The 26788-nt window shown below is 40.5% G+C and overlaps 1 protein-coding gene across 4 annotated transcripts in view; it reads left to right on the forward strand.

Annotated features, from left to right (window-relative positions):
- abr (ABR activator of RhoGEF and GTPase) overlaps window positions 1-26788 on the forward strand; it is a 94731-nt gene that overhangs the window by 4507 nt on the left and 63436 nt on the right. For 2 of the 4 annotated variants that reach the window (XM_077504716.1, XM_077504717.1), the window contains exon 1: window positions 11860-12207. The exons of the other annotated variants lie outside the window; for them this stretch is intronic. In XM_077504716.1, coding sequence (XP_077360842.1) covers window positions 12147-12207 — 61 coding nt within the window. In that variant the 5' untranslated portion in view covers window positions 11860-12146. Of the gene's footprint in view, window positions 1-11859; window positions 12208-26788 lie in introns of those variants that run through there. 4 annotated transcript variants of the gene reach the window in all.

A 26788-nucleotide genomic window follows, 5' to 3' on the forward strand; every position in this document is an offset into this window, starting at 1 on the left:
TTTAAATTGGTTTTATGTCTTAGAATAAATAATGGTTAACTTATAATTAGTGTTGTTCCGATACCGTTTTTTGGCTCCCGATATCGATACCGAGCTTTGAAGTATCGACCGATACCGATACCGAGCTTTGCAGTATCGACCGATACCGATACCATACCGATACCTTGTTTTTTGTTTTTTTTCCTCAACATGAAAAAGCTGTCCTGCCATTGGTTCAGAGCATTCAAGGGCCAATAGGATATCTTAGATCGGCATGCAGTGAACATGTCACATACCAGTGAATGTCGTGCACGAGCAAGACACAAGATGCTGCATCCAAAATTCTATATTCGTGTTGGAATTAATGGTATCGGCATGTTACTTGTGAGTACTCACCGATACCGCAACTCTGCCGATACCAGTATCGGTATCGGAACAACACTACTTATAATTGTATCAGAGTTTAGAATAAACATTATTTAAACATTTGCGTTAACAGCTATAAAGGGTTAACAATGGCAGGTTGACTTTTTTTTTTTTTTTTTTTTTTTTTTTTTTAACTATGGGGGAAAAAAATGGTTAAAATTGAGAATGACGGTTTGTTAATTTGCTATAGGGGAAAAAGTTCACATTTGTAATAAATTGGAGGTTTACCAGAATAATTTGATTGAACTTTGGTGGTTCCGCAGTATTTATAAAAGCCAGCCACAAATGTCAAACAGAACCGAGCGTGAGTCAGATGACCCCCATCACGGATTAGTTTACAACGCACCTGTGTTTGCGACGCTAAGAAAGTGTGTGCAAGGATGCTCATTGGCTAACCATTAACCAAACAATGCAACTAAAATCTATCCTACGTGCGCATATGACTGTCTAGAATTTACTCTAAAAATGCTTTTTAAGCCAAGCCACGTATCAGTCCATTTAATCCCGTGCTGTGTTTGAGACTTGTGTGGGTGTTGAATCTTATGAATTTTAATTTCTATGCCGTTGCTGTGCAAGAAGGCAGACAGGATGCCTCAGTGGTGACGCAGAGAAATGTGCACTTTTGCAGCATCACTGCTTGCTTAGCAAATGGATGCAGGACAGAGCGTTTGAATGCGGGAAGCGTCGTTCTGCATCAGAGGTGTGAAATGCATGGCTACCACTTTCCATAAAAAAAAAAAAAAAAAAAAAAAAAGCATCATGTCTTGTGTATAGCGTGATGTACTGTCTGACATGTGCTTGCATGTTTTTATCGTTTTGCTATACTGTTGTTGTGAAAAGCCATCTCCAATAATAAACAGCCTTGATTGGCATGTTGAAACAGAATTGTGATCAGAGAGTCGACCAGGTTCTCTTTTAGCACTCAGCTTGATGACACACTGTCCCCCTGTAGCTGGCTGACGTCAGCAGCACCAATCCTTCCCTGCTGGATGTTGGAACTGTGATAAGTACGGCTGCATGATTATGGCCCTTTTTTTTTTTTTTTTTTTTTTTTTTATAAAAATCTGATTTCAAATTTGAATGTTTGTTTGTTTTTATTCTTTTTTTTTATTTTTTTTTTACCCCTTTGTAGAAAAAATATTTACAAAAAGCTAATTACAGTTCAAAACAAGTTTTTCTTTTTGTCCAATCTGAGATTTGTTTTATTTCTTCTGATACCAATACAAGCGTAAATAAGCTATTTTTCCCCCCAGCTTTAAAATGAATCAACTTCCTCAAAAAGTCTAGAAATACAGTGGTGCCTTGACAATTTTAATTTGTTTCGTGACCACAACTCAAAACACAAATTATCTTTACCCATTGGAATGATTGGAAACTACATTAATCCGTTCCAGCCTTCCAGAAAAATAACACAAATTGTGATCATGTGTATTTTAATGATGAAAAATGGCCCTCAATAATATTGTACTTTATACAAATAAACAGTACTGACAATTAACTGCTATAGAATTAAAACTGCCATAGCTTTTGTCATACTGCATTGTTTAAATTGCTTCTTCGGGTGTGTCAGTTCTGGGGGTCAGTTGGATATACTGTTCGTTGAGCCATTGAATCACACTTTCCAGGTAATCTTTGCCTCTCTGCACTTGCCAATGGGTGAAAAGTTTGTAAACTAGCTGTTATTTGTTTGTAGTAGCCATGTTGTAAGTAGTGCAGGTTAGTCGCGACACACTTTGAGCTACTGAAGCTGTGAAAAAGAGGTGGGGGAAAAAAATCAACGAAATAAAAACAGAAATTATTTGATTAAATCAATTAGTAACACAACTCAAATAATAAGCTTAGAAAGTGGCTGATGTGGACTTGTTTTTTTGAAATTTTCTTTTAACAAAGTTAACACTCTTAAAAGTAACTCAGAGAGTCTGTTAGCACCATGCAGGGATGCGGTCTAAGGTCTACGCCTCGGATGACTTGAAGCTTCCAAAGACAATAATATAACATGATTTCCACGCAGCTGCTCACGCTCTCTTTTTACAATCTCGGTTAAACGTGACGTTAGAGTGAAAGAGGGGGCCGAGAGAGTCTTCCTGTTTTCTTCTCAGTTGACTGATTCACTCTCGGTCGCTTCCTTGTCTAACGACCAAACCCTTTTGTGTCACTTCATCCTTTACCAAGTTTAACACTTTCCTGAGGATAGACAGAGGATGTGACGTCAGCCTGTTATAGGTGTATCATATTGATATTTTCCTAATAAAGTAGAAGCTTGTAGTTCGAACACACAATTTTGAAACAGCCGACTGTTTGTGAAAGTATGTTTGTAGGACAAGTTCAACCAGCAGTCATGCATGATGTCATAAGAGGGATGACAGTTGAGCTCAGTGAGAATCTAAAAGAATTCATAAACTAATGTGTTTTGTGGCTTCTTAGTTCTTATTTTGGGACGCTGTTACATCACAGAAGGGTATCACCGACTGCAAAGAGGAACGGCGTGACATAATTGTAAAATTGCCACTTATCACAAATACGGTTGCCACTACTGGGCTATGTTGAGTTTTCAATAATAGATTAGAACAGAATATACTCGCGATGATCACAGTACATCCACACTTCCTGGGAGCTAAATATTGTAGCTTATAAAGGAAACAAAGGTATTATCACAGCCTCGCTCATCGTGTGGGTGTTTCTGGAAGAGCAGCATGTGCGAAAAATAAAGGGACGATTCATGTTGGTGTCAGTCTTTTTGGACAGCGACTTCCACCCATGACATCAATAGAACGTCACACAAGTGATAAAGATCAGTTGGTAGGTGTGATACATATTGGACAGATTGTGCTTTGGCAGTATTTTGTTCTTATGCAAAATTTTGCAAACAAAATAGGTTCGCCAGGTTGTCGAATAAACAGATTTCTTTTAATATGGAAGAGCGCTGAAGAAATTGTTTATTTACGTATAATAACTCATGCTTATCAGATGTTTAGATTCTTGTTCGTCGTCTATCTGGGGATTTCTCGGAATTACTGTGTCATGACGGTAACTTTGGCCAGTGAGGAAAATGTTTTTTTGTGCTGCGTGAATCATCACCTCCATGACAGGAGACTTGGCTTAGACCTTGTAGCTGTCAACTATTATACATGTACATGTACATGATGTTTCCCTCTGACATACCACGCACTTTATCAGTCTTTAAAACCCATGTCTTTTTCAGCTTCACTCTTGTTTAAAAAAGTACACCAGGCGGTACTGGGAAGTAATCAAGTACTCATCACAATGTAAAAAAACAAAAACAAAGAAGAAGAATCTGTGGAGCAGTATAGTCACCTGCTGTTGAGATTGAGCTCTTCAAACAGGGAATGTAGCAAGGTGAAGCAGTGAGTGTAAACAATGATGCAATAGATATTACGCAATAAGATATTCCCCATCCATTGCCTTACTTCTGAACATTGTTTGACATTAGCAGCTACAGGAATATGTGACACGTGTTTTCTTCTGCTTGCCTAAATACCACAAGGTTTTACCTCTTTAAAGGGGAAGTTAAGTTGTATCATAACAAAATTCCAGGTAAAATGACAGTTTGACCTTTTAAGCAAGCCCTTTATTAATTTCTATTAATAGGTTATAATATATGGTTTGCTTTCATCTTGTCCCCTGGTGAAATGTTTTTTTTTTTAACTGTATATACTCCAAATAGTACATTTTGAACTAAGCAAGTTTTTATCCACAAGTAAACAACTAGTCGTTGCATGCCAGAAGATGTTTGCCCTCTGTGTCGTACTGTGAGATAAATGTAGACGAGGGGCAGGGAAAAAAAACAAAACGTGGAGTGTCAGGTCACAGAAGCCCCCCTCTGTGGGTTTTAAGTGTCAGTAGGATCCCATTTTGAAACACAAGCCACTCAGCAGCATTGTTAGTACCATGATAGCATCATATTGACCTCAGGACAACTATGCTATAACATTTCATTATGGATGCTTATTGCTTAGTGCTTACTATACCAAACTTTGACAAATCCTGTTAACATAAAGTTCAACTCAACTAAACTCAACTTTATTTATAAAGCGCTTTAAGAACAGGCGTTGCTGTATACAAAGTGCTGTACATAAACATCAGTTTTGCAGTAAACAAGAACAAAGCAAACATTTTGAAGTGTGAATACAGTTTTTTTTTTTTTTTTAACAAGTAAATACATTATACATCAGTGAGAATCGAATTAATGTTATTTGTAGAATGAGTTATGCAGCAAAATCCAGCCATTTTTTTTATCCATCTCAGGGGGCGGCCATTTTACCACTTGCTGTCGACTGAAGATGACATCACAGTTGCTCAGTGCTCAGGCACCGACCAATCGCAGCTCACCTGTTTTCTGAAGCTGAGCTGTGATTGGTTGTTACTTGAAACCTGAGCAACTGTGATGTCATGTTCACGCGACAGCAAGTGGCAAAATGGCCGCCTTCTGATATTGATAAAAACCTGCAGGATTTTGCTGCTTTGCCATATTCCACGAAAGTAATATTAACCGGAATATCATATTTAGACGAGTGGGGCTATGTAGAACATATTTTTGTCAATCATTTTTTTGGGGGGGGATTGACTCCCCCTTTAAAATCTGCTATCACATATATTTCTTAAAGGTGGTGAGGGGCCAGCAGCTCTGGATTCAATCACTTCACTGACCACCAGTAAAATCTCATCTCCAAATTCACAACCCAAACAAAATTAGTCTACTCTGTACCTGTACTACTAATCTTGATAATCTTTAAAGGAGTGTTTACTGTGCCAAAAGTAATAAGTACAATGCGGGCAATCTTGACGCAAGCCGTGTCTCATGTTATCTTTAGAAGCATACGCCGCGGGCCAGTTAAAAAAAAAAACAAACAAAAAAAAACGGAGGGAAACCTGTTCTTGGTAGGCGAGTGTGGATCAAATTGTGTCACACTCCATTCATATTCAAATCAACTGGCTTTTATATGTCAATCACTCGGGCTGATCAACTAACTAGTGACCTCATTGAGACTACTTTTGTGTGTTGTACTTGCCTGCAGGCTCTTGACAGGCGTTCTCATATTTTGAGAACGGGAGTAAATCTTTTGTGGCTAGAATCTCAGTGTGTATCCAGAAGTTTTTTATTTTATTTTATTTTTTTATCTTCTCTATGATGTAATATGGTCACTACACATAATGTTTTGGCTATGGATGTAAACCTTTATTTATTTATTTATTTATTTATTTATTTATTTATTTTTGGTCTCACAAAACCACTTATTTTAAATCTGACAATGTACTCGCCAGTGATTATGAACTTGTGTTGACAGAAACTAGACACTAGAGTGCAGTAGTCTACTGCATGGACAATGTACACTTCTGTAAGTGGGTAAGTTTATCTCCTGATGGTGTCTTGTTACCCTTTTTGGAAGGGGAAGAAGAAGAAAAAAAAAAAAAACTTTAGTCACACCGCATGCACAATGAGTCAACTGTCACAGTACAACATCATAGTTGGCAGTCTTTCATTAATTGTTTGCTAACTGTTATACACAGTGTGCTTTTAGCAGAGAGGAAGCAGGATATACAGATGCATAGTGTATAAATAACATGAGGTGTTCACACAACATGTGATTCTGCTGCCTATCAAATCATAGCGTGATTTCGATGATTTTAACATTGACCCCGATAGATCAAAAATAATTATGCAAATAATGTGTTTCATAGACTCCCCTCCCCCCACGTAGGCTCCGTTTTTTTTGTTTTTTTTTACTGTCCTCAATTATATAAACAAGCACACTGTTCTCTGACCATAAATTAGAAACTTGTTTAATATATTAAAAAAACAAAACAAAACAAAACCTCTCACACACCTCTGTCTCATAGTGAAGTGCCAGCAGGGTTGTCAGGCATAATTGGACGTTGAGGGACTTGGGGGCTGGTTAGGGCAAATAAGGTGAGGGATCATCTTGTCAGAAGATGCAGCATGCACACACGCAGGCACACAAAATTAGGGACGGGAGCAGCGAATAGAGGTTCTATAATTGTTGGATGAATGACTCTCTTTTGTGTGATCCCACGCTGATAAAAACCTCAAGTGGTAGAGTAACAACATAAAAGAAAGACAAATGACGTATTCCTGCGGTTGCCATCAAAAGCTTCCCAAGGGCCTTTTTGCACTATTTCACTTATTAAGAAAAAAGCAGGTACCAGACAATTAAAAAAAAAAGACCCCCCCCCCCCCCCCCCCCGATGATTGCAGGAACTCTCATTTAACAAGCAGACATTCATCATTGGTGCACTCAGAGCTTTTTAATAATGTATAGTCATTGCTGGTCCCTCCTGCCTCCATCCCTCCCACTGCTAAAACAAAGGGAAACGGATGAAGACCATCCACTAGTCGCCGGTCTCTAAGGAGTGTTTACACTTCCTCACAAAGGCCTCGATAAATACTATATTGATAAAGCTGTGTCCTGTGATCAGACATGAGTTCATTTAATGAAAACAGTAATTGAATTGTCAGTATTAGTCATCTGTTATTTCGCCATAAACAATAATGTGCTAGAGAGTACGTAAAATGGCCGCCATTATCACATATGCTTGAATGTAGCCACGTCATATGTAGAATGTTCCCACGTCCAAGTCAAGTTCCCCATGTCCAAATCACGTTTCCCCACAGCCAAGTCACCCCACGTTCAGTCCAGTCATGGCGACCAGTCCGCTCACGTCCCGTCCGGTCTTCTACTTGTTTATAGTCAATAAAGTTACTCTCATCTCATTCCTGTCTGTCTCCCTGCTTTGCTTTTCCGCCATTGAGTCCATCTCCCCTCATCCACTCGCTCCACATATCGTGACAAACACAAACAGTTTGACAACACATGCGGCCGGGCTATATAACAATAGTCGCCTTATTTATTGGATTTATTTACGTGTTAAATTTTTATGCAGGATAGAAATACAAACTATGCATGAGGTGCATGTGTTTTTGTCCGCTTGTGGTCGCCATCCTCGCGTTCTACATTGCAGTATCTGTAACTTCGAATGAGTTTTGCCTTAAAATTATGAGTGCGGATTCGGTTGTGTTGGCCAATGATAGTGCTGTCTGTTAAGTGGCTAACCATTAGCCAGTCTGCGGGTTGGGTTACGCGGCTTAAGTTGCGGCAGCTCGTGAATGAAATGTGCCGTGCTTGTGATTGTTTTCTTACTGTTTGTTCAATAAAGCAATTTAAAGTGCACTGGCTTGCTGGGTCAATCAATCCTTGACCAATGACCACCCACTCTCAAACTTTGGACATTCTTTGTCTTTTACCGATTCTTGCCTCCTGTGAAAAATAGATCGCCACAAAGTCAAGCGTGACAATTGCACTACTGTATACAAAAAAAAAAAAGAACTCTATGCATTTGGGATGAGGTGGTGCGCTAACATGCTATGCTAGGCTAACACATAGCAGTAACTATGCCAGCACCAATGTATTGTGCTCCAGTTAAACCCTGTGGGGTGTCCATCACATATTTTGTTTTTGTTTCAGACCAATTTGCAATACTCGTGGTTTGTATCTCGGTCTCATAGGTGGGCTCAAATGTACTAGAATTCCTTCTTTCTTTCTTTCTATTTTGCTCCTGCTCCAATTCATGAAGCATTTTTTCAAAGCCTTTCACGTGCATAGAAAAAAAAAATTGTTTTGCACCTCCACCATCTCTCACCCGCTCACATCAACGAACAAGTCAGTTACACTGGAAAACCTTTGAAGAGTTGAGTGGGGGATGGAGAGCTTATGTAAAACAGGGATTTTTACATTTTAGTCTCATATCGCAGTTGGTATTCCAAGTAGGAGCAGGTGGGGCAAATGTGGGGTGGTGACTGGAAAATTAGCGCTATTAACAGGACACCCCTCAGCCCCGAGGGGGAAGAGTTGGAAATATTGGGGAAGCATCGGACGGATGGGCGGATGCGCTTTGGGTTGGTGCCGTGGGGTGCGGGGAATATGTAGGTGGGTGGATGGCGCTTTGATTGGCTGGTGCGCTGCTGTGTGGCCTAATTACACACGCGAGTATACACTTCTCTCTGTAGCCCCCATGATGGTTATCTATTAAATTGTCCTGCTAAAAAAACAGCGGGTTGTACATATTGTTTTACTGACTCTAATTGAAAAACAAATGATTATCTATTTATTTAATTTGACTGCTTCATTGTAATGTAGTGTGCATCGAATGTTTCAATATGCTGCAAATGTGTATATAGTGTCGTTCAAGGCTTATTTCTTTGACCTTTTCAGAAAGGTGTGTGTGAATAATCATATTTCCTAAGGGAGTTTGTGCTTTTTGATTTGGGGGGTTAAATGCAATCCCGTTCGCTCCCGGCTGTTTTGCTGGATTTTGACTGATTTTGTTGAGAGGCTGCATCAAAGCCTTCTGTATGCTCTAGCATAAAAAAAACAAACAAACAAAAAAAAAACGTATAAATACGTCTTTGGGACAGTTAAAACATTAAAAAAAACGTCTTTACACTTTATTGGGAGCAAATGAGTTACAAACGATTGCCGTCAATTACACGCAGATTTTCGCTATTTGTGTGCCTGCCCTAAATTACGGAGCTCATCATATTGTTACAAAAATAATACAAATGCAAATGGAACGCGGCAACACTGAGTTCTAGACGTGTTAAGTCACATGCTTTGCATATATATTGTTCCCAGAATGCATTGCGTGGCGCAATTAATGAATGTTATAAGGACGCTAATCCTTGTCATATCTATTTGTGTTACCAGTAATTGAATTTGTGTCGTATTTAACACGTTTGTCAGTCTGTGATAAAAAAAAATGAAATAAAATAAATAATAATAATATTAATTAAACAAACCGTAACTTTAAGTTGTCAGCAATGTTTTTTTGTGTTTTTTTTTTAACTTTACAAAATCATCTCGTGGGCCGGATTAAACCCCTTTGCGGGCCTAATCCGGCCCGCGGGCCTTATGTTTGACACCCCCCGGTCTAGATCTTACCTCAGCACTTTATCAAGCTGCTACCACTCTGCCTGCATGCGCACACAGAGCAAAAGTGGGGAAGTGGTGCTGAATGTTGACCTTTCTACATGGAATTAAACATTATTCCCTCTTTCATTGTGTTACAAAGAGCCAGTCAGGGTTTATCTGCAGCCAGGCAGTTGCACTTGTGTACATTATGAGAGTCAGTTTATCGTCCCAGATTTAAGACAAAGGATGTGTATAGTAGGTAAATGTATTTTTGATGAAGCGCCTCTGCTGTTTCCTTCTTCGCTTGGGTGGCTTTTCACTTTGTGTAAATCTGCGTGTGTATTCTTCATAAACCATACTAATGTTTTTTTTTTTTTTTCCCCTCTTCATTATTATACACAAATGTGTATTCCAAATGCCTTGGCAGAGATACATTAACACGCCACTGCGTGTGTTTTCTCCAGCTGGCTCACACGAGCAGACAAAAGAGCGATGCTCGGGGGCCCGCTGCTGGTTGAGGTGGGGCTGCCCAGGGAGGGGGGGGGTCCTCTTGTCATCCTTTGTGTCCTAATTGAAGTTTTAAGAGGAGGTCGACGGGGGGAGGATGGCTGGTTGTGCGACCCGGCAGGGGTTTGAAGTGAGGCTTTCATATTCACGTTGGATGTTTGTCAAAATAAAACGTGGAATCGGGTTCGGTCGAACGGGGGCTTAAACATTTGATTGAGCTCTTAATCGTGTATTTTATGAATTCAGGACAGGTTCATAAAGTACAATGCAAAGCAATAATGGAAATGTGTAGTTATAGCCTACCAAGCAGTACAGATTTTGGACTAATCGTCTCTTTTTAGGACCCAAATGTTCTTTTTTGTTTGTTTTTTTGTAACCCAAAGATTGGATGATAGAAATTTATCACTACCAGGAAGTGATACTTTTTGAGAGATAACATAACAAGCAACCACTGCAACAGTCGACAGAACTTTTGCTTCATTTTTTGGCAGTGTCGCCAACTTTGTAATGTGCATTATTGTCAAATGCAGGACTAGAGTGAGACCATATAAAACAATTAATCTTTTTTTTTTCCTCTTAAAAACTTCCTCTTGATGGTTTTTTGCTACCGATTCCCATACCGATTATCCATGAGTGTGATCAGCTGATACCAATCACATGGATTAGAAGCATATTTTCCAATTTTAGAGCTGATCACTGACAATTTTTTCTAAATAATCAATTAATCTCTAAAAAAAAAAAAAATATTTCTCCCAGGACATTATTTGAAGTTCACAGTACAGAAAATACACAAACAGGATTCTTTTACCTGTTTGGGCTTTAACAAGATGTGCGAAGGAAAGGGGGAGGGGCCACTACACTGCACACAGGCTGGTCTCTAGTTGGTTGTAGGCTGCAAAGATGAGCTGCAGGTGTTTCTTTTTTTTGTGATCGATAAGTCAATCACATACGTTTCCACTGAAATTGGACGATCACGATCTGTGGCCAATAGATCGGAGCGCCAATGGTCTCAGGTATAAAGGATTATGCAAAAAAACAAACCAAATTTCAATGGAAATTTGTTGACACATTGATGAAGATCTGGATAAAGGTGCAATTATCGAACTTTGAATTGTCACTGTTTGAAAACCATCAGTTTTCCCCTCTTCCATCATCATTTTGTGTGTGTAAAATACTCCTGGAAATTCGGGATGTAACTATAATGGCGATATTGTGATATTGAAAACTGCCACAATATCGTCGTCGTCATGTTCACGATATTTAAAAGCTGCACATCTGGTAAAAAAGTCGGGTTGATTTCCATTTTTGCAGTTCTAGCACAGTCTGGTGGCTAGTTTTTTTAGTGCAGTTTAATTTTCATTAGGGATTTTTTGGCTCTTCTATGTTTAAAATGGACACTAATTGTCAGATGAAGTATGAAATATGCTTGTGAAGCGCGTCAATATGTGGAGAAACTCAATGTGTGCTTGCATTAGGTGAGTAAGTGCCTCAATATAAGCGTTATTCAAAATTGGAGGTTGTTTATGTATTGCTATTATGTACAAAAGCACAATATTGTGCTTTTTTTTTAGTATGAGCTTATTTTTTTTTACAATGTTTTGACCTTTTTTTTTTAAATATCGCCAACCTCCCCGCAATATCGTGATAATCATCGTATCGTTCGTGAGCTTCATATCGTGATATCGAATCGTGATATCTGGATATTGTCACATCCCTACTAGAAATGTACATTTACTGCTATTTTTAAGCCAACTGAATTTCCAAAAATTCTAAGTGAAAAGCAACCATTCATGTAAAAACCGAAATAGAAACAAAACCTGCAGGTTTGTACAGATGAGAGAAAGCACTGAATGCATCACGTCTGAATAGCGTCTACTTGAAGATGGAGTGCGAGAGAGAGAGAGAGAGAGAGAGAGAGAGAGAGAGTAAGAGGTGGATGGGAGAGCGAGCACGCCGTAGAGAGAGAGAGGGAGTGCTTCTCCCTTCCCCTAGCAACGGTCGGCTTTGGTCGTTTCCAGCCTGTTGTTTTCGCTCCGCTGTCTCTTGGCTATACGCACGCACACTCGCTCGCTCGCTCGCTCGCTCGTCTGCCTTGTTGGACCCCAGGGTGCCTCTTTGACATTTCATCCAAATTCCTCTCTGAGCTCCTTTGCTCCGAGATGAAAGCTTTATCGCAAGGATAAGATCGGGAAGGGGAACGGCGAATAGCCGCAACTTAAAGCGAGGGCGGACGAAGCGGGAGAATAGCCGAGTGACTGACCGGGCGAAGGAAGGTAGAGAAACGGAGGGATGGAGCCCCTTAGTGCTCATGGCCTGCCTCGACTCTCCTGGATTGACACCCTGTATAGCAGTAGGTACCTGTCTGTTCACGCCTCAATGCATCACTTCCCATTTGCCTTGCCGTGTTTTTCCTTCTCCGTCGTCTGCACTGCTCGTTTGTAATGACAACACAGCTACGTCCACTCCGCACAGTGGGAGCGGAGCACTTTTCTCAGGACTTCCAATTAGCGTGCATTACTGTAGTTGTCCATAACGACCCCGTTGACTCGCCTGCCCCCGTTCCCGTCGTCGTCGGATTCCTGCTGGCGTTTTGCTCGCAAAAAGCAAAGCACAGGCTGTTCTGATGTTGAATTTTTAATCCAGTCTTAGTGATCTGCTGTTTGTTGTTCAGTGTACTTGGCCCGCTTAGCGTTTTTCACTTCGTCATCAGGAGTGACCACTAATTCAGTCACTTTCCTTCCGGATTTAGCTAGAATAAGTTTCGAGTGAACTGTTGAATAACTTGAGGATCGTCACTGTTAATATCAATGTTGGATGTTACTAGGGGTGTGCCAAAAAAACGATTCATAAAAGAATCGAGAGATTCTCATTTATGAATCGAATCGAATCATTATTAATATCCAAAAATCAATTTTATTTAAATTAGAAATGAAGAAGAAGGGGAAAAGGCAGTTGTAGCCCACATGCTGTTTTTGTGGAAAAAGGCACTTACAATACAAAAATAATAAATGTTTAAACAAAAAAAAACAAAAAAAAAGACACTTTAATGTCTCTATTTGTCATTTTGTCTTGCAAAGCAGACTGGAGTAGCTCATGACAATGTTGTGCATATCTGTAAATTGAAGCAGAAATCATTTGTCAATCAGATCATTTTGAAACGAAAATCGTTTCTGAATCGAATCGTAGACCCAAAAATCGTAATCGAATCGAATCGTGAGACAGTCAAAGATTCCCAGCCCTAGATGTTACGTATTTTTCCAATTGTAATTCACATTCCCTCCCAACCCCCCAAAATGTATTTGACTAAAACCGAGACCAAGAAAAGTATTAAAAAATAAATAAATAAATAAAATAAAATGTTGAACTTAGTCCAAAAAATACATTATTTGTATTGTGACTCTGATACTGCTCCGATGCGATAGTATTGTAACTTCCAGCGAAGATTTGACTGAATTACCTTGATGAAAGGCGGAGGAATCTTAACCAGTTTTTACTTCTATGGTTCTGAAGTCCTGTTTCGTTGTCACGGTGGACGTCTTTGTGCATGTAGCTCAAGTTCCCGTAGCTATTGTCATATAATTTGGCATGCAAATGAGTTGAAATTTGAATCAATAACACCTCTGCAAATTGCAGACAAGTTTTCCACTCGTTATGCCTCAGAAATAATTGCAATCAATTCTACTCTTAATTGATTAGTTGATCGTTATGGGCCATCCCTAATGACAATAAATCATGATATAAATAGAGGTTGTATGCCTTATGCAATTTCACGGACGCAATGAGATTCCTGCTTCCAGCCTTTATGCTAAAATATGCAAATTTTGAGCAGATTCATTTTTCGCTTGTGACAATGGTATTAATCATTTCTTTGTTTATAAATGGATATGCATAATGATTATAAGTACTGATTGTGAAGTAGACCGTGTGTGTCTAACGCTGAAGCAAAGTTCTCAATTTTGCAGATATTCGCGAAAAATCATTAACCATTTTAAGTGAATATTTCATTGCCCCTCTCATTAGCGAGCTCTTCCATTTGTGTGCTTTTAGAAATAGAGTATGTCAAGTTAATAACTGCATTTTTCATCAATAGGGATTGATGCATTTCGTTGTTGTACTATTTTGATACGTTGGTGTTTAATTTCCCTAAAAAAACAACAACACTGAAGTTAATCCAGGTTTAACTTCAGTGCTTTTTTTTTTTTTTTTTTTTTTTTTTTTTGAGGGAGAAGGGGCACAGTTCTTTAATGCACCTGTCATTTCAAATTGACTTTTTTTACAATGCGCACGTCCTTAATCACATACATGTGCCTCCTTTTTGACTTTTCTACTGAGCAGCATTTGAAAACTACCCCACTGGCTTTTAGCATCTCAAGGCTACACTTAAAAGGCTTCTTGTGTTCTGTTATGCTGTCCCTCAATCACTATGTGGAATATGACTCCAGTGTGGTTGTAAATGGGATGTACCAGTAAGACACTTCCTGAAACAAAACGTATGGACTGAAGATGGGTCTGTTGTAGATTTCCTGCCCTGAGACGAAAGTTTTACGCTAATGGCTCAATCTTAAACTGTGACCGCACGTGCTTCGTTAAGTGATCTGTTAATTATTTTCATTCAACTATATGTGTGGTATTAACAGCATTCCTGAACAACATGCCAGATTCATTTTCTTCACCAGTAAACGCTATACTTATGTATTTGAATAAAAACAACAACATATTTTTCAATAAAGAATGGTTGCGCATCGGAAAGTGGTGGGGTTCAGTACCTCCAACATGGTTAACTCATTCACTCGCCGCCATTTTCACATTTCGCAATCCCGTTCGCTCCCGGCTGTATTACTGGATTTTGACTGATTTTGCAAGGCCCACAGAATATTGTGTTCAATTGCTATAAAAGCATGGAACCTACCAAAAGAAAGATTAAAGTCTCTTCTTTCATCAAGAAAAAAGTATGTTTCTATCTGTTACCGTTTTGCAGCAGTTAGCATTAGAAGAGAGCTAAGTTTCATCAGTTTTCACAAATCTATTTAAAATTGTAATTGAGCTTTTTTTCTACATGGCCCTGGTTGATCTCCTTTGCTCTGCTGCCATCTGCTGGCCGTTTGTGTAATAACTACCATTTCTGCAACCGTTCTTTGCAGTTGAGAGGCTGCATCGAAGCCTTCTGTATGCTCTAGCATAAAAAACAAACAAACAAAAAAACGTATAAATACGTCTTTGGGGCACTTAGAACATTAATAAAAAACGTATGTATACGTCATTGGGAGTAAATGAGTTAAGATGTTCTCTCCTTTACCTCATTCATAGCAAACTTTACCTCCCAGTTATTTTATTGTACTCCCCATGCTACAGCGACACCACTATTTGTCAGAGGCTGTCAAACCTCTATTCCTGTCAGCAGCCCATCAAATGTGATAAACGCAGCCAACTTCCCCTGCTGCTCCTGGCTGACTTTGACCCAGTCCTAGTTCTGTCTAGTAGTGTTTAATGTTGGCAGTTTTTTTTGTTTTTTTTTGGCCGTCACGTGACCTGCGACTGCAAACAGCGCCACAGAAGGGATTCTGAATAGCATCCCAGCAGAGCAAATACAGACAGACAAATCACATTTATTGCGCCATACAAAATCAATTTGGGGACGAAACACTCGCATCTGCCAGTCAGTTCATGCATCACTCTTTTTTTCTTTTTTTTTTCTTTTTTAGCAGCCCACGGCTTGACGGTAACGCCGTTCCGTGCCAATAATCTGGTTTGATAGCGTTACCGAACATAAAACGTATAAACATAACAATCCAACCACTTTCAAGTATCATATCAATCTTCAAAACAAATTCAAATTAGAGTTGATATCAGTTTATGGTCCTGAAGTTGGATACTTAATGTGCTAATTTCCAAGCTGAAACTTGGTATACCGTGTAATTTAACCCATACCATGATGTGACTAGATTAGTTTTTGCAGGTTTGTCTTCTCACCCAATAAGCACCTCCATTATCCTGATCAATAAATGAAGCAAATTATCTGTGTGGTAGCTATAGAAACAGATAATCAAGTTGTGCACACACGGTGTGCGATGGAGTATTTTTTTTTTTTTTTTTTTTTTTTGTCAGCCCAAAGCAGAGTTATGTAATAGCGTAATCTGTACTGCCGCTACCATGCAAAGCTTTTCTGCTTTGTCTTGAAGCATCTTCCTTCCTCCCATTGGACCTGTAAGAGGTTCGTGCTTATATAATCCACTTTCTGTCTAATTTTCCTCAGCATTTTTTTTAAATTTTTTTATACATTGTGGAAAATGCTCAATATATGAGGTGTTTTGTGTAATCTCGCCACTCACCGACCAAGAAAAGCATGGTGGCCCGCCATGTTTATAAAGCACCGGGGGAAACCCTGCAGTTCTGATATGGGATCTCATGAGATTAGTGCAGGTCTACCGAATGAGTGCAAAGTGTCACTAACGTTGAGACAGCAGCCGCATTAAAATACACGGCGGTCGCCCGGAGGAGAGCGAGTCCAGTTGAAAAGAGTGAGGGACAGATGATCTCCATCTCTTCTCTGGGAAGCAGGGAAAGCGGTAATTAGAGGGAAAATTATATCATATTCAACTTATAAAAAGAAACAGGATCAAAAATTAGAAAAATACCTGGAAGATAAAATTAAACAACTAACGGATGAATATGTATTAAACCCAAATAATCAAATATGGATAGAACTACAGAATATAAAAATACAGTTAGATAACATGTTATCTAAAAAGACAGAGTTTATAATACAACAGTTGAGATATAATAATTTTGAACATAATAATAAATCAGGTAAATTCCTGGCAAATCAACTTCAACGGAATCGGGAAAAATCTCTTATAACGGCTATTAAAGATATAAATGGTGAATGCACACAATCACCAGAAGAAATTAACCATATTTTTTATAACTATTATCGAAATCTATACACAGAAATTAATAGACCTAACCCTGAATATATTGAGGAATTCCTAAACAGCTTAAATATACCTCAGTTATCTATTGAACATAAAGATATTCTCGATACCCCGCTTACTATAGATGAGTTGTATCGTGCTTTAGACAGTATGCCTAATGGCAGAGCACCTGGTCCAGACGGCTTTCCGGCTATATTTTTTAAACATTTCTGGTTAATGTTTGCTCCATTATTTCTAAGAGTAGTAACTGAAATTAAAAGTAAAGGTGATATACGTCAAGATATGAATATAGCAGCAATTAAACTTTTATTAAAGCCAGAAAAAGACCCTACCCTCCCGTCAAGTTACCGACCGATATCACTAATTAATACCGATATTAAAATTATCGCTAAGGCCTTGGCATCTCGATTAGAGACGGTAATCTCGACAATTATTCATAGTGATCAAACAGGTTTTATTAAAGGTCGTCATTCTACTAATAATATTAGGAGACTCTTTAACTTGATTAGTATGTCACAGCGGCATGATAAAAAGGCAGTTGTTATTTCGCTGGATGCAGAAAAAGCATTCGATAAAGTTAACTGGTCCTTCCTCTTTGCTGTCTTAAATAAATTCGGCTTCGGGGAGTCATTCATTCAATGGGTCTCAATATTATATGATTCTCCTAAAGCTACAGTTACTACTAATGGGATTACATCACAGAGTTTTACTTTACAAAGGGGAACAAGACAAGGGTGCCCAATTTCTCCTTTATTATTTGCTATATTTATTGAGCCGCTTGCATTAGCTATACGTCAGGATAGACGGATCCAAGGAATCCACTCCGGGACAATAGAACATAAAATTAATCTATATGCCGATGATATATTACTCTATTTAGAAGAACCTGCTATTTCGCTAGGGGAAGCATTTAAATTAATAACTAAATTCTCTCACTTATCAGATTACTCTATTAACTGGACAAAATCAACATTATTACCTATTACAGAAAATTCATGGAATCCTACAAGTCAGGATCCACACTACTCCTTTCCTACAGGTAATTTAAAATACTTAGGTGTTAAAATTTCACCTAAGTTAACTGAATTAACTTCTTTAAATTTTTCACCATTATTGGATAGTATCCGTAGTGACCTGGAACGCTGGAATAATCTTCCGATCTCTTTAATAGGACGGATAGCTACTATAAAAATGAAAGTTTTACCAAAGATTAATTATTTATTTTCAATTATTCCATTTAAACCTACGTCTAACTGGTTCCAATCGCTGGACTCTGCTATCATAAAATTCTATTGGAATAAAAAAAAAGCCAAAATTAGTCTATCTACTCTTCAGGAAAGTAAATCTAAAGGAGGTTTAGAGGCACCAAACTTTATGTACTATTATCTAGCTAATCAACTACAATATCTTGTGCTATGGACACAACCCAACAGAGATACTAACTGTTGGTTGGAATTGGAGCAGAAGGATTGTAATAATCTTAGACTGTCAGATTTACTCTTTATTACAAAATCAATAAGACGACATAATTGTTTTAAAAACCCAATGATAGCCGCCACCCTGACTGCCTGGTGGAAGGCATTAGAAATTACAAACTCCCAATTGGCGCCCTGTGGGCTCTCTCCCATTTGGCATAACCCCGACTTTCAACTTAATAATCAGTCGTTCCATTTAAGCCTATGGGAGCAGAAAGGAATTACACACCTTCATCATCTTTTCTCAGATAATAAGTTTATATCATATACAAACTTGGTCCAGAAATATGAAATAAAAAAGGGAAATTTCTTACATTATCTGCAAGTTAAAAATATGGTTAAGAAACAAATCCCAACACTTCAAGATACGCTCCAACTGCCTGTCTTAGCTAAAGATATTATAAAGCTTTCTCCAACAACAATAAAGAAAATATCAAAAATATATAAGTTATTTTTATACACAAATAAAACGTATTTACCGACTTTAAAATGGGAAAAAGACTTGTCTATAGTTCCGGAACCAGACTTTTGGACCCAAATCTGTGAAAATGTATTTAAAATGACCAAACAGACAAATTTGCAACTTATCCAATATAAGATACTTCATAGAACATATATTACACAATATATGATGAAAAAAATGGGACTCTCTGACTCCGACATTTGTCTCCAGTGCTCACAAAACACTGCCGATACTTATCTTCATGCTTTATGGTCATGTACTCCAGTGCTGCATTTCTGGACTAAAATCTTGGAAAAGCTCGCTGATATATTAAACTGTAGGCTTCCTTTATCTCCAAGACTGTGTTTACTAGGTGACTTAACAATAACTGAGCGACCATGTAAACAATCTCAATCTATATTTATAGCCCTTACTATTGCTAAAAAAATAATCCTTGTCAATTGGAAAAATAAACAATCTCTAAATATCGACCACTGGTTAAACTTACTAATAAATTATATCTCAATGGAAAAAATCTCTGCCTTAAATAAAAATCAAGTATCAAGATTTAAACAAATATGGTCTATGTACATAGAATATTTTAATCTCAATTTGGCAACTTAATCCTGCCAAGATTCTGCCTGTTAACGAGAGCCACCACATCGTTACAACTTCTGTTTTCGCTGCTCCTGTATTTGGTATTTTGTATCTGATTGTTTTTATTTTTATATAGTCAGGAACCTAGTTGCTGCTAGTGGGCTCGAGCATACCACACTATACGACACTATACTCAATAACTCCTTAAGATCTATTTCTAGTGGGCACTAAGCATCAACACTTGGTGTTACTGCATGCTAATTAGTCAATTTTCTTGACGCCGTCCCCTGTGGTCGGGCGGGGGTGGTTCTGCCCCCCCCCCCCCCCCCCCCCGTTGTCTGCTCGGTGGCGGTTGCGTCTTGGCCGCTCCCTGGGCCCCCTGTGGGGTGCGGTGTTGGGGTGCTTCCCCTGGTGCCCGGGGCGGTGCCGTCCCGGCGCGGTCCGCTGCTCCGTGCCCGGCGGCGCGGTTCGGGGTGGGTGGGCCTCCGGTGTGCCCCGTGGTTCCCTCTCCCCTCCCCCTTCCTCCCCCCCGTCGCCTCTCCCTCCTCGCCTCCTCCCGCCCATCCTCCTCTGCCTCCCGGTCCCTTTTCCCTTGTCGCCCTCCCTCCTCCTCTCCCCCCCCGCCTCCTGCCCTGCAGCCGCCCTTTCGCCTTCTTGTCGTCTTCTCCCCGCTTCCCCCGCCCCCCCCCCCCCTTCCCTGTCTGCCCTGCGGCCCCTCCCCCTCCCTCTCCCTGGGCCTGGGGCTCCCTCCCCGGCCCGGGCGTCGGGCTCCGGGGGCCGGGCGAGGGTTTGGGGCCTGCCCCGCTCCGGTATAACTCCTGGTGCCCCGGGCGGGCCCCGGTGGCTGGTGGGCTGTCCGGTAGCCCTGCTGCGCTGGCTGTCCGCCCATTGTGGTGCCGGGTGGATGAGGTGGGGGGCGGCGGGGGGTGGGGGTGCTGGGGGGCGGGCGTGCCACCTACACCCGCCGGGTTGGGTGAGGCCCCGCTGGTCGCTCCTCTTACTCACTTCACTAGCTTGCACTATACACTTTGTAAATATACACATAGGGCACACAACACATTTCTTGGTGGGGTGGGGAAGGGTGGAAACACCGTCTTCACCCTTCAACTCCCCTCCAATTTTAATGCACCTCACGTCCAAGGGGAGGGGTGAGTTGGGGCGGGGAGCCATCAGAGGGGATGGACTGCAGTGCCTGGCAGCGCTGTGGTCCCCCCCATTTGTGTCCCTGCCCCACCACTTTGTCCCTCCATTCCCTTTTTTAATGCACCACACATATACATATTCATTTTTTGGGGGGGGATACGGGTGTGTCGGAGTAGGGGAAATTTTTTCCCTCTGCTCCGACTCACCTGCTCCCAATTTTAATGCACCACACGCACACACTTGTATATACACTGGGTGGGGCCACATTCACGGTGTAAGGGTAGAGCTCGCCAGTCGGCGAGCTGGCGGACTCAGTAACAGGGTTAGGTGTCACTTGTACTCTGGCGTGACGACCGGGGCCTCTCCCCACCGGGCTCGGTGTTCTGGTGTCCCGCCTTCTCCCCTGGTGCTTCCTCCTCTGCTTCCCCCCTCCCGCCGCGGTGCAAATCTCGCGCGGCTGGAGGTGGGGTGGGCACATCTTCCCTCTCTGCGCTGCTGCCCGGTGCCGGTTTCCGGGGGGGGGTGGGGGGTTCTCGCGGGGGGCCGGGTTCGCGGGGGGGGGGGTGGCGGCCGTCGGGGGGGGGCGGCTTGTTTGGGGGGGGGGTGGAGGTATGGGTGGGTGGGGGGTTGGGTGCTGGGGGTCGGGGTGTGTTCGGGGGTTTGGGGGTCGGGGGTGGTGGGGCCTGGGTCGTGGTGGATGGCGGGTTTGGGTGGGGTGCGGGGGGGTCGTGGGGGGATGGGGGCTGGGGACCGGTGGGGCGCTGTGGGGGCCCGCTGGGCCTCGTTCTGCGGCCTTGGGCTCGGGGGTGTGGGCCGGGGCTGGGGCGGGGGTGTTCCGGGTATCTGGGTCGGCTCGCTGACCGGTGTCCGCTCGGGTGGCTTGGGGGTGGCCTTGGTGCTGCCGCGGCCTGGGGATTCCGGGGGGGGTGGGGGGGGGGGGGGGTGCTCGCTTTGCTGGACCGCGGTTGACGGCTTCTCTCTTTGGTGGTGGTCCTTATGCATGCCAGATCCGTCGCACCAGCATCTACTGAAACTCAACAGAAGTACCCTCTCCCTCCCACAGCCCCTTGAATCAGTTGGTGCTGGTGTCTGTGGTTCTCACTTTTCTTTATCTATCCTTCCCTCCTTCCTCTCTTTAGTTTTTCCTCTGGTCACTTGAGATCTTAATTTATTAGAAGTATGAGGTTTCTGGGGTTGGCATAAGACTCCGGTTTTGTAACCACGCAGGAGGGGTCTTGTTGGTGCTGGACTTCACTTTGATGGATTGGATGTACTGGCTTCTATTGATCTCACTCTGCCTTATCGATCCTTCCCTCCTTCCTCTCTTTAGTTTTTCCTCTGGGCTCTTGAGATCTCGCTAAATTTGCTGGAATTTAGAGGCTTCCGGGGTTGGCGTAAGACTTTGATTTTGTAATCATGGGGAAGGCAGGAAGTGTTTGGTCGGTGCTGGATGTCACTTTGATTTACCTTTCTTTTCTCTTTATTTCTTTTTTTTCTGACCTTTTCTCTGGTCTCCTGACCATTTAAATCTCACGACTCTGGCAAGATTCTGAAGTACCTGGTTAAGGCGAAGGGTAATGGGATATTTATAAGGTTTTAGGTGAATGAATGAGTATAAATTTATACGTATTTGCACGCACGCACGCAAACGCACGCAAACGCACACACGCAAACGCACGCACGCACGCAAACGCACGCACGCAAACGCACGCACACATACACACACACACAAAAAAAAAAAAAAAAAAAAAAAAAAAAAAAAAAAAAAAAAAAAAAAAAAAAAAGGAAAAGAGCAATGATGACAAGACGTTGAATCGGTAAGACTACCGAATGAACAATTCTGAGCTCTTCAAAGAAAAAAAAAAAAAAATAAAAAAAAAAAAAAAAGAAAAAAAAAAAAAAAAAAAAAAAAAAAAAAAAAAAAAAAAAAAAAAGAATATTGTGTTCAATTGCTATAAAAGCATGGAACCTACCAAAAGAAAGATTAAAGTCTCTTCTTTCATCAAGAAAAAAGTATGTTTCTATCTGTTACCGTTTTGCAGCAGTTAGCATTAGAAGAGAGCTAAGTTTCATCAGTTTTCACAAATCTATTTAAAATTGTAATTGAGCTTTTTTTCTACATGGCCCTGGTTGATCTCCTTTGCTCTGCTGCCATCTGCTGGCCGTTTGTGTAATAACTACCATTTCTGCAACCGTTCTTTGCAGTTGAGAGGCTGCATCGAAGCCTTCTGTATGCTCTAGCATAAAAAACAAACAAACAAAAAAACGTATAAATACGTCTTTGGGGCACTTAGAACATTAATAAAAAACGTATGTATACGTCATTGGGAGTAAATGAGTTAAGATGTTCTCTCCTTTACCTCATTCATAGCAAACTTTACCTCCCAGTTATTTTATTGTACTCCCCATGCTACAGCGACACCACTATTTGTCAGAGGCTGTCAAACCTCTATTCCTGTCAGCAGCCCATCAAATGTGATAAACGCAGCCAACTTCCCCTGCTGCTCCTGGCTGACTTTGACCCAGTCCTAGTTCTGTCTAGTAGTGTTTAATGTTGGCAGTTTTTTTTGTTTTTTTTTGGCCGTCACGTGACCTGCGACTGCAAACAGCGCCACAGAAGGGATTCTGAATAGCATCCCAGCAGAGCAAATACAGACAGACAAATCACATTTATTGCGCCATACAAAATCAATTTGGGGACGAAACACTCGCATCTGCCAGTCAGTTCATGCATCACTCTTTTTTTCTTTTTTTTTTCTTTTTTAGCAGCCCACGGCTTGACGGTAACGCCGTTCCGTGCCAATAATCTGGTTTGATAGCGTTACCGAACATAAAACGTATAAACATAACAATCCAACCACTTTCAAGTATCATATCAATCTTCAAAACAAATTCAAATTAGAGTTGATATCAGTTTATGGTCCTGAAGTTGGATACTTAATGTGCTAATTTCCAAGCTGAAACTTGGTATACCGTGTAATTTAACCCATACCATGATGTGACTAGATTAGTTTTTGCAGGTTTGTCTTCTCACCCAATAAGCACCTCCATTATCCTGATCAATAAATGAAGCAAATTATCTGTGTGGTAGCTATAGAAACAGATAATCAAGTTGTGCACACACGGTGTGCGATGGAGTATTTTTTTTTTTTTTTTTTTTTTTTTGTCAGCCCAAAGCAGAGTTATGTAATAGCGTAATCTGTACTGCCGCTACCATGCAAAGCTTTTCTGCTTTGTCTTGAAGCATCTTCCTTCCTCCCATTGGACCTGTAAGAGGTTCGTGCTTATATAATCCACTTTCTGTCTAATTTTCCTCAGCATTTTTTTTAAATTTTTTTATACATTGTGGAAAATGCTCAATATATGAGGTGTTTTGTGTAATCTCGCCACTCACCGACCAAGAAAAGCATGGTGGCCCGCCATGTTTATAAAGCACCGGGGGAAACCCTGCAGTTCTGATATGGGATCTCATGAGATTAGTGCAGGTCTACCGAATGAGTGCAAAGTGTCACTAACGTTGAGACAGCAGCCGCATTAAAATACACGGCGGTCGCCCGGAGGAGAGCGAGTCCAGTTGAAAAGAGTGAGGGACAGATGTGGAACAAAGTCAAAACTCTTAATTTGGGTGCTCCATCTTCTGGGCTTCCTGCCATCATGATGCTCCTCTGAACCAACCTTGCCAGGGTTCATTCAGTGACAAGCATATGAATAAAAGATGCTTTGTCTCAGCTGGTTATTCTGTTGTTATCCTTCCACACAAAAACATAGCAAATAACATAGAGAAGTCATATGTGTGACTGTTGAATTGATTTGGGAAGTATTCAATGTTTACTTCTCTTTTATATTGTGTTCTCTATGTAGCTTGTGAAGATTATTTTTTTTCCTCCTCTTGAAAGTGTAGAGCAGTCAAATAAAATTTTCTTTCATATTTTGTGAAGGCCTACTTGACACATTAACCTTTTTTCCCGCTAGCCTGCGACAAATAGGCATGTTCATGTCAAATTACTTCTAAGCCTCTAAAATGACTGTAAACGGCCAAATGGTTGTATGTCACCACGCACACACAACACTGCTTTGTGGCTGGCAGTCAAACTAATTTTTGCGAAGGGTCAAAATTAAGATATATAAATGTGTTGACACCAGTTTGGGAATTTTTCATTTTAGTTTTGACTAAATTGACTAATTGACTAATTGATGACTATTATTTACTGACTAATGACTAATTTTGACTAATTGACTTAGTTTTTATTAGCTAGTTTAGTTAATTGATAAATGCTTTGTTTTAGTTTAGTTTTAGTATTAGTTTTTTTTTTTTTTTTTAATGTGTAATATTTAAAAAAAACACCATGGGAGCGATGTCATCTCAAAGTGCTTTTCTATTGGCTGCTGCTAGATGACGTCGCTTCTGTGTGACACACTTTCAAATGTCCTTATCCCGGTTAATATCAAAATAAATCTACTTAAAATCACATTATAATCATCCCCAAAGGCTCATGCATTAAATGAATTACCAAAGACAAAAACAAAGGACATTTTTGCTATAGTTCTAGTTAGTTCTAGTTAGTTTCGTAAACATAAAATGTAGTTTCAGTTAGTTTTCGTTTTTTAAATAGCATTTTCGCTTTTATTTTATTTTGTTAATGAAAAGTTTTTAATTTTAGCTGTAGTTTTTTTTTTTTTTTTTGTGTTAGTTTTACTTAACTAGAATAACCTTGGTTGACACCGAATTTAAAGACCCAGTGTATAGTCCCTTGCACCAGCTAGTGGTCAAAGAATAGCATTAGAAGCACGCACACTGCGGTGGCTCCGAAAGACCACGTTTTGCAAGCCTAAACAGCTAATAATCAGGGAGTCCTCAAGTTATGTTGTACGTCCTACGTCGTTTTTCGGGTTACATCAACAGCGTTTTTTGCATGCTGTTGACAAACAGTCGTTTTTTTTTTTTTTAATGAATAAATGATTTGTTGACCACTAGATGGCGCTAGGGATCACTGAATGTCCCTTTTAAATATCGATTCGTTGTGTCCCGTGATTATTACATCAGTTACTCGCCGCGTCGCCTTATGACATCACTCACCCGCGCCACTGCTGTGTAGTGCAGAGAACAGCCGGCTGAAGAGATATGTATTTCAAAGGCAAGTGCTCTTTTTTGATCAAAATTGCATACTTATACTTATCCATCCATCCATGCATTTTCTTGACCGCTTATTCCTCACAAGGGTCGTGGGGGGGGGGGGGGGGGGGGGGGGGGTGCTGGATCTTATATGAGCTGGCTCTGGGCAGTCGGCGGGGGACACCCTGAACTGGTTGGGCACACAGAGATGAACAACCAAGCGCACACACAGGGACAATTTGGAGCTCACAATTAATCTGCCGTGCATGTCTTTGGAATGTCACCCACCGTGCCGCCCCATATTTATGACTACGTAAACATGGTGGATTCCATATGAAGGACTGGATTCCATTCTCTCGTTAGGAAAAAAAAAAAAGTATGATTCTACCTTATTCCGTTCTTTAGTAGTCACCATTTGAAAATATAGCAAGTTATACTGGGAAAAAATGACAAAAAAAAAATGAATTGTGAATTGAGACGTTTGTTTTCTGCACAACAGTGACTTTGACACTAATATTTTTGGTTTAGTGACGCTCTGTGAATTAGATTTAACGTATTTCCTAAGATCTGCCATCTTTTCATGTAATTTGATCCACGTGAGCCAATTGAAAAGAGATACAATGCTGCCATATGCTGGCCATGGTGGTTTATTAAAAAAACAAACAAACAAAAAAAAAGTTTTCAACTCATTCATCAAACCAGAGCTGCACAAGACATTGCGGTGCCCCATTGGGGAAACCCCTCCCACAAAAACAGTTGACGACAATTAACGTTATTGTCAGAACTCGATGGGATTTCCGTTAACGTGAATTACCGTTCTTGGCAGGAAAAGAGTTAACAAACTCTGGTATGTTCATGCAGCAACAATTGTGTATGTTTCTGCATGGCCAATTTGAAATAATGTCTTTGTTTTAAGGGGTGGAATTAATTTAAATCGAGAAAAAATCATCAGATTAATCGCTAAAATAATCATTATTTGCAGTCCTATGATTGACATTCAAAAACAAAGCGATGCATTGATTTACTCTTAATTATCCCCTGAGTTCATCAAGGAAATCTGACCAAATGCTCATCCCTATTACAAGCTCTTTTTCCCTCAAGAGGATAAGATTAAGATTGGCACAGTTCCTGAATTAAATAGATTATACCGTAGCTATCAGTATAATCTTGGTAAGTCTCTTAATGATATTTTCAATATTGTTAACCTTCACGTGCATAATGCTATGAAA

This window comes from Festucalex cinctus, chromosome 18 (genome assembly GCF_051991245.1).
Source record: "Festucalex cinctus isolate MCC-2025b chromosome 18, RoL_Fcin_1.0, whole genome shotgun sequence".
NCBI lineage: Eukaryota > Metazoa > Chordata > Actinopteri > Syngnathiformes > Syngnathidae > Festucalex > Festucalex cinctus.